Source organism: Vigna radiata, chromosome 8, assembly GCF_000741045.1.
Source record: "Vigna radiata var. radiata cultivar VC1973A chromosome 8, Vradiata_ver6, whole genome shotgun sequence".
In the NCBI taxonomy this organism is placed as follows: Eukaryota; Viridiplantae; Streptophyta; class Magnoliopsida; order Fabales; family Fabaceae; genus Vigna; species Vigna radiata.
The window spans coordinates 13539911-13553004 of NC_028358.1; the positions used below are offsets into that span (position 1 = coordinate 13539911).

Consider the following 13094-nt stretch of genomic DNA (forward strand, 5'->3'; position numbering starts at 1 on the left):
AAGTGAGATTGTCTCAGCTTTCTTCTCTGTGACACTGCAAAGATATAATTAAGGTGAAAGTGAGAGGTGGAGGTTGAAAGAAACACAAGTGAGTGAGGTGAGGCTATGTGTTGTGTTTTATTTACCTTCCTTTATTTGTCTCATATGAGTGTAGCAGTGATGACAGGTTCACGTACCCTCTTTTGAGGGCCAAAGGAGTTCTCCTATGTTGCTATTTATTTCCCGTTTTCTATCCCATTTTACCCATTTTGCACCATTTTTTTCTGCTAACACAACGAGATACTGCCTCAATGGAAACACTCCATTCATAGGTCTATGATCAAATATGGTCCCCGTTTAAGCCTTCCTGGGGGCCAACTGACACATGCCTTCCCTTTTTCACGCCTTCTTCTCTCTCTCTTTCTCTCTCTCTTTCTCTTCCCAACCTACTCTCTAGTACGGTCTCTGCATTAAACACAAAACTTTGTTGCGCCCCAAAAGTGAAGTAGGATCATCCACGCAACAAAAACCTCACCAAATTCACAACCCTTCTCTTAATATATACCCACCTTATACTTTTAAATTTTATTTTTCTCTTTGAGGAATCTAATCTCTATCTTCTCTTCAATGCCTATGTGGTCCATATAAAGATTGGAGCAAGACTGAGATAAGTTTAAGGGAAGAAGAGAGACAAGAAAACAATACCAGACATGGAGTGGAATGGGAGCACAAGACGTTATGTTCCTCGACCAGACTCTTCCTTCGGCTTCCTTTACAACTACAACTACACACCATACCCAGGTAAACTAAACTATCTACTCTTCTTCTAAAAGCATTCACCCTTTTCCTTGAATGGCATCAACTTACTTTTTCTTTTTCACTACTTACTCCTTTCAACCTCTTCCCTTCTACCATGCATTTTAGTGTGGTTTTCCAGACTCTATTTTTGTAAATTTCGAATGAATAGTAACTTCGACTTCCACCTATTACCCTCCATAATTGTTGCTTTTCTTCAACAACTGCTACACAATATATATATATAGAATAGGTATACTCCTATGTTAAGTTAATTTCGCAACTACATCTCATATTTTAGCTCGGTCAACGTTAAAAAAGACACTCAACCATTTAAGAAAATTACAACTCTTGTTCACCAAACTCTCTCTTTCTCTTTCTCTCTGTTACTTAATTAAGGAATTGAAGTGAAGCAACAAAGTATAGCAGAGTCAAGTTCATCCATGGAAAAAATGAACTGCGGGAACCAGGACAAGAAGAAGAGATTAACGACTGACCAGTTGGACTCCTTGGAGAGTAGTTTTCAGAAGGAGATAAAGCTAGACCCTGATAGGAAGATGAAGCTTTCCAAAGAGTTAGGGCTTCAACCTCGCCAAATTGCTGTTTGGTTCCAAAATAGGCGTGCAAGGTGGAAGAACAAGCAACTCGAACACTTGTACGATTCACTTAAACAGGAATTTGATGTCATATCCAAGGAGAAACAGAAGCTAGAGGAAGAGGTAGGTTACATTTACACAGCACACTGATTAGATATATCATCGTTTATTACTATTTTTTTCATTTTTTTTATCACATCACACACTAATTATGGTATCTGTACTTCTCTCTTCTCCTTCTTTCCCTGTTGTATACATGTCATCTAGTATTGGGTGACCGTGAATTATTTTCTTAAACAATATGTTCCCAAATCTCAAATTTTACACACGTGACGATCGATAGTGCAATCACCCATTTGTCGCTTTTCATGTCTATCCTTTTCTTCTGATATCACAATATCGGTTACATTTTTCTTTTCTGTTTCTTTGAATCTCAAAATAGACACCTCACTCTTTTGTAGACACGTATTGAGATTTCTATACCCAGAAAAAAAAAAGTGATAAATTTGAACTGGGTTTTCTCTTGGATGCACCAGAGTTGGAGTTAATTATGAAGAACTTGCAAGTAGCACTCATAGAGCCATATACGCACTCTGTTGAACCTTTTTCTCTTACCTTTGAGAAAATATACTTTTAGCAGCACTTATACAACTCCTTTTCTTTTTCACAACACTGTTTTTGGTTGCTTGCAATGACGTAATGATTGGTGCTTTGGTGAAGTGTAGCATGAAGTAGACATTCATTCTTTGGAACTGGTCACTTCCTTTAGCTGTTTTGCGTGTGCAGGTAATGAAGTTGAAGGGTATGCTGAGAGAGCAAGCTTCTAGAACACAAGTGTCAACAGGTTACACAGAAATCTCTGGAGAAGAAACAGTAGAAAGCACGTCAGAGGCTCTGCGTTGCTCCAAACGGAGAACACTGCAGCAGCAGCAGCAGCAGCATCATCATCATCAGAATATTGGAGAAGGAAACTGTTCTTTCACTTTGGAAGATTACAACACAGTTCCAGTACTACCCTACTGGCCTGGGGTCCCTTACTATCCCTAATGAATAATATTTCATGTTTCAAATAATAATATTGCGAGTGATGAGTTTAGTTAATTAACTTAATTTATTGGTAACGTAATGTGTGTGTAGTTAAGGTGATGGAAAACCCTTTTTCCGTAGGAACTGACATTAGAGATCAGATCAAAGCGATCCAGCAGAGAGACCTGCATGTTGTTGGTTGGTACGGTAATTATGACGTTAAATTAGCTGTTCCTGCAGACATCACTTTATTAGTCCATTCCAAGATGCATGAAAATCGTTAATTGTTACGTACTGTTATTTTATATATATATATGATCCTTGTTTATCACTAAAACTTTTATAATCTTTGTTTCTATACTATAATGTTAGTGTTTTGAATGTGTCTTACTTCATGAAGTGAACTGTCCGTCTACGCAACTAAAGTCTTTTTCTAACTCTATTGCATATGAATAATACCTAAAACACCAATTTATACTTAGTCAAAATAAAAAATCAAAGAGAGAGGTGATGGGTTTCTAGAAAATATGATATGACAAGAAAAAAGGTAGGGAAAAAATGTGTTTATTGAAAAAAAAATATTGTTTTTTATATATATGTGTAGTAATTGAAAGTTTAAATTAGTTGAGAATTGATTTGAATAATGAAACTTTTTCTAAGGCTGAGTTTGATTTTCTTAAATAAGTTACTATCAAAGTTTTAAACAACCTACTCAATTCTTTGACATAAATATGTGCAAAATACATAAGTACAGTGTGAGCTAAACACAATTTTATCTATAGTGATTTTGTACTATTTGTTTGACTTCGTTAATTTTGTTATTGAAATTTCATTTCTAAAATTTTTCAACAAATTCATCCAAGTGGTATTTTAAAACAAACATTAAGCATAAACAAAATTAATAAAAAGACATAAGCATCGACGTATTAAAAAGAATAAAAACATAATTGAAAAACAAAAACATAAGTCTAAAATAGTTACAAATGTCTAGATTATCTTAAGTTGAAACACAAGTTCCCTATTTGTCAAAACTTGTTATAATGAAATGGTAAGTATTTATATTATTGTCACTTTTAACAACAAAAAAAGTTGTTCAAAAGAGTACAAAAATTATTATTTGGTGAAAGGACATACAAATAATAACTTTTTATGGGAGAAATATTTTACACAGTGAAGATTTAAAAAAATTAAAAATAACTCATTATATCGTTTAGTAAAATGTTTCTATGATCTAACACGAGAATTTGGCAATGGTGCTTGCACAATACATTAATATATTTTATGTAGAATCATCTTTTATTTTTTAGTGACAAATTTTTCATTGTGTGAATAGTGCGCAATCATATATTGTGTCAAAGTTGTAATTGGAGTTAATGACATTATAAGTGACACGATCTCTATTGCATTCAACATGTTTTGTTTGGTAGTACCTTTTTGTTTTCATGTTTTCCTTATATTGAGACAACTATTTTGGCATTCAAGTAAAGGAAGTTGGTCTACTAACTTTGTAAGATAATATGATAGATTTGAATTGGGGTTATACTTTGTTCTATGGTTTCGATTTGTGCCTTTCATCTTTTGTTATTATGACCTTTAGGCGAGTGTGTCATCTACAAGGGATATGCCATTTTAATGACATACTCTAACTTCAACATAATATATATTGCTAAATAGACAAATATAAGACATGAGTATAAATTAAAAAGAATATATATATATATATATATGTATGTATGTATAGGATGTGAATAAGTGTGACATCCCAAAATATTATATACACATATAATATAATAGGATTTAACTATTATAATATGTGAAAGCAGTTATGATATAGAGATAACCGCATTTAATTATATACAGTCATCCAAAATATAAAGGAAATTAAAACGAATCATAACTTGAGTACAAGTTTCCAAAGTTTCCCAAAATACAAGGTTACTAAACTCTAAAGAGGCCTAAAGAGTGTGTTCCAAAAGTACCGAACTATTTAAAATAAAAGCTAGAAGTTTTTCAAAATAACGATCTATTCAACCAAGAGCTAGAAGAAGTCCTAAGTACTAGAAGACTGCACCTTCTTCATTCTTCAATGTTTGCTCCAAGGGCACATCATTAACTACTGCTCACATCCAAAGGATTGGATGATCATCGCAAGGGGCAAGGCAAGCACATACAACAAACAATGCAAGGGTGAGATAGGTATAAAAAGCATGTTATCAATCAAGTATTTCAAGTATGCAAGGACCATAAACAATGCAGACTAAGACCAAATGCATTTTTATCAATAACAATGACCAACCACGTGATTTGACCATCCGGACTAGTATGAATGTCGAGTTCCAGGGGTTTGTACACTTGTAGTGGCCCTACTGCTTTACAAAGCCATTGCCGAGGGGTTTCACCCGACCACACAAAAGTGTAAGCCCTTTACAGTATAGGCCTACAGTGAAAGCGCCTATCCTAAGACCTCCTGCTATTCTCACCACATGACTCATCACTCTTTACTTGAGCTTGGATGATCATTAGAATGTCAGGATAAACCCCATCAGGAACTTTGGCCATTCATACGGTTAATCACAACAAATTACGGGGCACCACCATGTAACCTCCCTTGAGGATCATGGAATTACGTCCATCAACCATACTTTGAACATACATGCTTTCAAACTATAATTCACCATTTTAAATCACACGATGTTCCTCTTGAATCAATAATGTACCTCATAAACCACTTTGATTCATCAAACATAAAATTTCATAGTCATTCAAGTGCATTCTTACTATATTGTCTCATACCAAACCTATACACCATCACACAACATCAACCATGTCATAAAACAACTCATACATTACATACTTTCACAAAACCATCACTTATTAACACAAATTTCTTCATGACTTTTAATTATCAATACTTAAGTAATTCAAACAGCTTTGAGACCCTCACCAATGGCTCCGGAATGGTCAAACACCCCCAAAACGACCTAAAGAACGTCCAAAACGGACATCCGAAACCCCACAAACTATAAAAAACAAATGCAACAGCAGGAAAGGGCACCCAGCGCCCTTTAGGGCGCCCGGATGCCAGAATTAAAGTAAAACAGCTCGTTGAAGGGCGCTGCGAGCCCTTCAGGGGCGCCCGGGCGTGGATTCTGTAGATTTTTCTGTAGATTTGCAGAACCCACACCCCTAAGTTCCGTTTTAGACCTTTTTATGAATTTCTAATCATTCTAACTCAAAATTTAGGTGCATTTAAACTTGTCTAAAGGTTTATGAACATTCCTAACCTTAATCCCTAGCAACTATGCATAAATTTACACTCAAAAACTTCAATTCTCTCAACTTATGGGCTCAAACCTAGATTTACCACTTGAGGATTGTTCTTGGCTATTTTGACCATTCTCACAAGTCACTTTGGACTCACCTAAGTTGTTTCAACCACCTAATTCAAGTTATAACCCCTAGAACTCAAAACCACTACCTCACTTCCTCTAAACTCACCCAAAACACTAGTTTTTCCTCAACCTAAGGACTCAATTCCACTTCTACCATCTATGACCTCATTTTAACCAATTTTATAGTTCTAACAAGTTATAATTAACTTGCCTAAGCTGCCTCAACAGTCCAAAAGGGTCCTAGACCTTAACCTCTCAAATTCACTACTTCCCTTCCCTTAAATAACCCTAATTTCACCAACATAGAGACCAAAGACTGAATTTACCATTTAGAATGAGTTCCCAACCATTTTAGCTCTTCTAACAAGTCTCATTTAACCTATCTAAACTATCCCAATAGTCCTCTTGCACCTTAGACTACAATAGCTCCAAATCACCCTCTCACTTCCTTAAACTCACTCAAAAGCACCAAATTCATTCAAAGCATTGCCTACTAATTAATATAACACGTTTCACCCTATCAACAAGTCCAATTCCAGCAAATCATCATACTCAATAACAGTTCACAGTCAGGAAATCATCAGCACACAGTTCATCATTCAAGAGGCCCTAAATCTCAACATGCATCAACTAATTTCTAGCAACATTAGTGGCACAACACAGATTTCATAATATATACATATATACATATATTAAGCTACAAAACAGCCAAAGCTTTAGCTCCCTTTACCTTTGATTCCAGCAGTCAAGTTCACAGGACAGCTAACAAGACCTCGCACCTTAAGAAATTCTACAAGTACCTAGAAATCACCATTTGGTGATGGAAAATGACTATTAGCACGAGATTGAAGCTAAAAATTATAGGGGAAATGCACAACTAGTTGCATGCAACAAATTTAGTTGTACATTTCCAACCCTAAGTGACCTAGAAAAGGGGTTTCACTTACCTGTTGCGAGAAACAGAAAAACGAACGGTAGAAATGTTGCTTGCGGCCTCAAGAACGCTTATGAGCTTCCTATTTAACAAATAGATGGATAGATTGTGAGATATGGTGGAAAGAAAAGCATTGAAGCAAGAGGATGAAGTTGGATTTTGTCTTTGGGAAAACTGTCGTGGTAGAGAAAAATAAAAGGACTAAAATTGAAAGGATATGTTTTAAATAAAATTTTGTTTTGTCATCAAACCTTGCCCAATGTTCTGTTGTCACGTGTGCACCTTCAATGCTCACTTTTCTCAGTCTTTACAATAAGACTTTTTTAATACAAACAAAATTATGTAGACCAAAATCAAAAGTAATATTTACTTTTCCATCAAAACTTAAATTCATATATGAATCTCACACTTTTATTTAAATTTTTCTTTTTTATCTTATTTATTTTATTATATTTATTATTTTATTAGTTTGGTTTCATTTTCATTTAATATATATATATATATATATATATATATATATATATATATATATATATCGAATATTTTTCAATTTTGTTTTTTTACAAAAATTCAAGAGTCTTGTACTATTTTTGAGAAATTTATAAAGTATGTAAGGATGACTTGTACTAAATATATAATAGAAATGTACATTAAATTTCAGTTCTAGTAATAACTTAAGTTTAATAATTTTTTATTGAAAAATATTTAATTTTAAGAGTATTGGATTTTGGTTGATTTAAAACTTATTTAATTTTAAGAACATTCAACTTTGATTTTAGTAATAATTAAAGTCTAATATGTTTTTAATATATATATATATATATATATATATATATATATATATAAAGGGAATTAGTCTTCCATTATTACTTTTTTTTTATTTTCCTTTATTTATTTATGTTTTATGTTTCGGTTTTGAAATGATCGAAGCTTAATATGGAAGTTTATGTTTCAATTCATAACCGAAACAAAAAGATAATCGTTTTTTCTTAGCTTGAATATGTTCGATTGTTGAATCGAAGTATAATATTTAAAATAACACGCGTCAAAACACCTACCTGCATTGATGTAGATAGTGATGAAATATGTTATTTAAATAAAATATTAAAAAGTTAAACTTCAAATTTTATAATAATACAATAATGATTTATGTAACACTCCATTTCAATAGTTTAAACACTGTTAAGGAAACAACACACATTCAATAAACTAGAACACTTAACCATATAAAGTATTTAAAAATGCATGTATAGTTATCCAAAACATAACTATAATTCAAATTTGTATATATAGCTCTAATAAACAACTATTTACTTATTTAAAGAAGGTTTCTAGAATTACAATCCAAAATAGAACATATACTAAGTAACTAAGCATTTGCATCATCACCTCCTAGGGTCTGCTCCACAGAAATCTCATGTCCCTCTATTCACATCCATCAAGTGATCATTTTAAATCACACAACAAGTACAAACAAACAACAACACAAGAAGAGTAAACTAATATTATAAAATAATCAAATCATGCAATCTATCCGGATATATGTAATGATGTCAGACGATGGCAAATTGTACACTTGTAGGGGTGGAATAGTTGCCCCCCAAGTTAGATTAGTCCGTTAACGACCTATGGACAAAGAACACCAGACCATAGACTAAGACCTCCTGTTACTCCTCACAACATAATCTCCTTATCTACCTAAGATGAGATTACTATTGGAACATCAGGATAACTTCCAAGGTTGAGTTCCTACATCAATATATTACTCTACTTAGAACAACCATAAATAATTTCACCTTAAAAACTCTTTTCAAACCATACTTCAATACATACATAACCTCATGCATAATAATATGCAATATATGTTTCAAAGAACTTTAAATCATCGATATATCTCCCATCCATAAGAAATAAAATAAAAGAAAGTGAAAACCCAAACTATTAACAGGGAGCCCAATGCCAGAACCCTAGCACTCAACATTAGATCTGCAATAGGTAAGTGGCGCTCAATGCTCAAATACACCGCTCAACACTCATATGTAAGAGAGTTCACTAACTTCGTGGCGCTCAGCATCTTGGAGCCTAGGGGCTCTTAGGTTTAATGGCGTTGAGCATCACACAAGAACACTCAACGCCATATCAGATGACAACTTGTTGTACTGATTTAGGTGCACCTTGAACCTATCTAAATGACCAAAATGACTTTCTTGACACTACGATTGATGTAGAAACATGTTTATGGATGAAATTGAAGACCACTTTGCTCATTTTATTAGAAACAAGATACATTAGATCAACTCAACCACTCAAAACACCTATAACCAATTCTATACATTATAAACCAGAAATTTGCGAAGTAAGAGTTTAAACAAGTCACAATTCACTCAAAAATATACCCTAAACCTTTATTTTCATCACAGACTTTCTCATTTTGATTTTCACATGTTAAAACCTTTAAAATAGACCAAAACAACATAAAACTCAACCTACAATTCTACATATTAATCGAGGTTGTACTCGGTCAAATAGAATGTGCAATTAAGTGCAATATACTAGGAAGTGACTCTTAGGTCGTCTCTCAAGGACCAATTCTTTCTATCATAAGATCAAACGCGTTATGGGGAGTTTTGGACAGTTTTACGAATTCAAATTCACACAGCAATTAACACAACAAATAACACAGATTAAAATAGGTTGATTACCAATTAGATTCCAATGCTTCCAATCCTGGATTACCAATAAATCGTCTATTCCTCTCACCCCCAATCCAACAAACTTTAATCAACTAAGAGAAGATTAGAAATGTTTTCATGAATATGAATTAAGAAAACACACACATACACACACATATTGCACAACACTGATTAATCAACTAAGTGAAGATTATCATACACAAATCAAACCACTAAGCATGAACCAAATTGAACAGCATAGAACACATTTCATATGTGACAAATCAATTCAGAACAGAATCACAATGACAATCCAATAATCTCAAGGAAACACCATAATCTTCATAGTTACCAACCTAACAAATTTATGCTTCCATTATAACAGATGCAAAACAAAATTGGAAAAACAAATCTGGAAAACAAAATTTAGAAACTGAAAAAAAAACAATGAAACGAAATTGGCATGAAATTGGAAAACAAATTTATGGATTGAAACAGAGAATTAAACAAAGATGAATCCAAAGCACAGTGAGTCGATATTGAAATGAAATTGCAGCTAAACAAAAACGCAAGAACAAGAACAAAATGAGAATTGAAACTATAAAACGAAATTGAAAATGTAATTGAAGTGGGAAATGAAATTAAAATTGCAAAATGAAATTAGACAAGGAAACTAGAATAGATTTGGGAATCAAATTACAGAATTGAAAAGAACGAAGAACACAAACTGTGATTGATCAATAGTGGAGGTCTGAACAAGGAATAATGAAAAATTACAAAGAAGAAAAGAAATGAAAAACCTAACACCAAGAGGCAGCAGCTTGGAAGAAATTCCCTCTATAGAAGCTTGCCCCAAATATGATTTCAAAGGGTATTATAACCCTAAGCAATCAGCCAACTATTATAAAGAACGGGCCAAGTTTGATTTTATTCTCCAAAATGGGCCTCATTCTTAAATTCGGCCCAAGTTATAGTTCTGACCCAAAATGTGTCCAAGTCCTTGATGGTGTCGCGGCCCATACAAATTTGATTGCAATTCAGAAATGTAGTATAATGCTAGGGAATGACCCCTAGGTCGTCTCTCAAGGACCAACTGCGGTTCAGAGTCAAGTCTAACACGAAAGGGGGGTTTTGAAAAGTGTTTTTGTAGTGAATGCGGAAAATTTAAAATTCACGCTGGAACTGGACAGCTCTGACCTTTGCTTAATGTTTTACCCATAACGTTTTCTACAGAGCTCTAAATGAGATGAGGTTTTTTTTCCTGGAAAGTAGACTCAATTATCTTTCATGTGATATATAAAACGTAGCATTTGGACCTCTGGTGTGGTTGCAGTTATGTTTTTAAAATCGAGTCCAGAGAGTGAAAATGCTAAACTCAATACTAGACTAAACAAATATCTAAACACAGTTAAATTAAATTAAATGCAAAACTAATTTAAAGAAAGGAAAAACAACTAACTAAAATTCAAACTAATTTAAAGCTAAAAAAAATAAACAACATATATATTTCTTCTACCAATTCACATGACACATGCACCTACTAAAGAAATTAAAATTGTAAATGGCCTAAAATTACTCTTCTGGGCTGTGACCTCCCATTGCAACAAACCATTTCATTTTCTCAATTTTTGAATTCCAAATTTTGAGGCATGGAATTTTGGTGCAGCCGTGACAATTCCACAAAAAACGTTCCAGCCGAGAGTGAATGGTCTTCAATTAACGTTGCAGCAGCCTTCAAATATGTCTCTCCCGGTTGCCCACAAAAGGCCAAGTGTTGTCCCCAAAATTAGGGTGGGGTCCATCCTAAAATAAAAGGAAACCCTAGAATGACAAGTGTCCTACAATTTGGGCCCCTCATAATTTTTAACAATGGCCCAAAGTGCACAAGCTTGTCTAAAAAAAAGTTTTAAACAATTAAAATACAATATAACTAAAATTTAAAATGTCTAATTGGAGAGTCTTGAATTTATTTGGTGTCCTCCAAATGTCCCAAATTGTGTTTCCAAAATTTTCCCTGAAAATAATAATGCAAATAATTAGCTCAGAAAATTCAAATTAATTAAAATTAGAATTTCCGGTCAAATTAAGCATAATTAGAAAAAACGGGAAAATACCGAACAATTAAGCACAATTCCCTGATTAATTCTAGCACAATAAACTAAGTGAAATCAATAAAATATCGACTCATCAGTCCTAATTCTGAACCAATACAAAATTGCACTGGAATATAATACAATTGAAAATAGAAAATGTTGAGGTGGACACTGGTGTTGACGTGACAGATGATATGGCAACTCCTCTTGAAGTCTAGAATAATTCCAAAAAATGTTATGAAAATAATAATGGAAATAATTAAGCTCAGAAAATTAAAATTAATTAAAATATAAATTATTGGTTGGTTTAAACCCGAATAGAAAACTTGAGGAAATAGTAGACAATTAAGCATAATTCACTAAAAAGTTTGGTATAAAGATAAGTAAATAGGAGAAAATAATGACTCATCAAATTCCCTCACACTTACTCTTTTGCAATCTTAGGCAAAACAAGAAGCAGATCAAGGAACAATTCGAAAGATAGCAAGATAATGACACAACCTCAAAAAACATAAACAAAAAGACATACAAGTAAGCAAACAAATAAAGAAACAAAATTACACAATCCTCAATGAATCTTGGGAAAGGAAAGAGAGTACACAACATCTAAAACATAAAGAGTCAGGGAAACCAAATATTGATGGAAATCATCCAAGGATTTCAAAACATGGCAAAATAATCAATCAGCTCAAAAGGTGAATCAAAAACAACAGAACTTCACAAGATGCATTGTATCACTGTATCTCTCAAGTGTTTAGGGTAAACATTTTCAACTCAATGCACTCAAGAAAATAAGCAGCAAACAAACTTGGCAAACCTCTTATATCAACACTTAAAACATATGCATATTCAGATCAAAAGGTCTTTTTAGGGTTGTAATGGGGCCAAGGACAAGGAAGGATAAAAAATATATAAGAAACTACAAATCACATGGAATAGAGAAGCAAAGGGGAACAAGTGAAAATACAATAAAAGCACACCCAAAAACTCTAATTTCAATCATCTTTTTGACTCCACCATTCACTTTTTTTCATCATTTTTCATTTTTTTTCATATTTTCGTACTGTAAGAGACAAGATACACAACATATTTATACAACCACTACAATAATAGACAGTATTATCGACGATCAAATTCCATCGCTATATGATATATTCCGTCGATAATCACATTTTATCAACGGATTACCGACGATCCGTATTCCGTCGGAAAAACACTTGTCAGAAACGATTACCGGCGAATTTTGGCCTTCGGTAAGGTCGTCTTTACTAGTCGTTGCAATTTGCTGTATATAACCCACTCAAAATACAATCACAATAACCTGCACAATATATATCCACTCAAAAATATAATCTGCAGTTTGCAAAATTTACACCCAATTGCAGTAACCTGCACAATTCGACAACAACATTCACACCTAACTCAAAATACAATCCAAAATTCACCCAATGGAGTCAACTCCAATCAATGCAACTCCAAATAATGTAAACACATTCCAAGCAAACACACACACACACACACACACACACACACACACACACACACACACACACACACACATATATATATATATATATATATATATATATGTAATGTCTAATGTCTAA

At 33.4% G+C, this 13094-nt stretch overlaps 1 protein-coding gene across 1 annotated transcript; it reads left to right on the forward strand.

The window, feature by feature from the left end:
• The first annotated feature begins 216 nt into the window (after positions 1 to 216).
• LOC106771749 (putative homeobox-leucine zipper protein ATHB-51) lies at positions 217 to 2733 on the forward strand. The gene is made up of 3 exons (XM_014657746.2): positions 217 to 780; positions 1174 to 1493; positions 2157 to 2733. Exons 1-3 carry the CDS (start codon positions 690 to 692, stop codon positions 2415 to 2417), a joined length of 672 nt encoding a protein of 223 aa, XP_014513232.1. The 5' UTR covers positions 217 to 689; the 3' UTR covers positions 2418 to 2733.
• Positions 2734 to 13094: the final 10361 nt, after the last annotated feature.

What these genes read in the sequence shown, in the direction of transcription:
- LOC106771749 (XM_014657746.2), top strand. Translation starts at nt 690, where the DNA reads ATGGAGTGGAATGGGAGCACAAGACGTTATGTTCCTCGACCAGACTCT. An exon ending in CAACTACACACCATACCCAG is followed by an intron (nt 781 to 1,173) that starts GTAAACTAAACT and finishes TACTTAATTAAG; the next exon opens with GAATTGAAGTGAAGCAACAA. An exon ending in AACAGAAGCTAGAGGAAGAG is followed by an intron (nt 1,494 to 2,156) that starts GTAGGTTACATT and finishes TTGCGTGTGCAG; the next exon opens with GTAATGAAGTTGAAGGGTAT.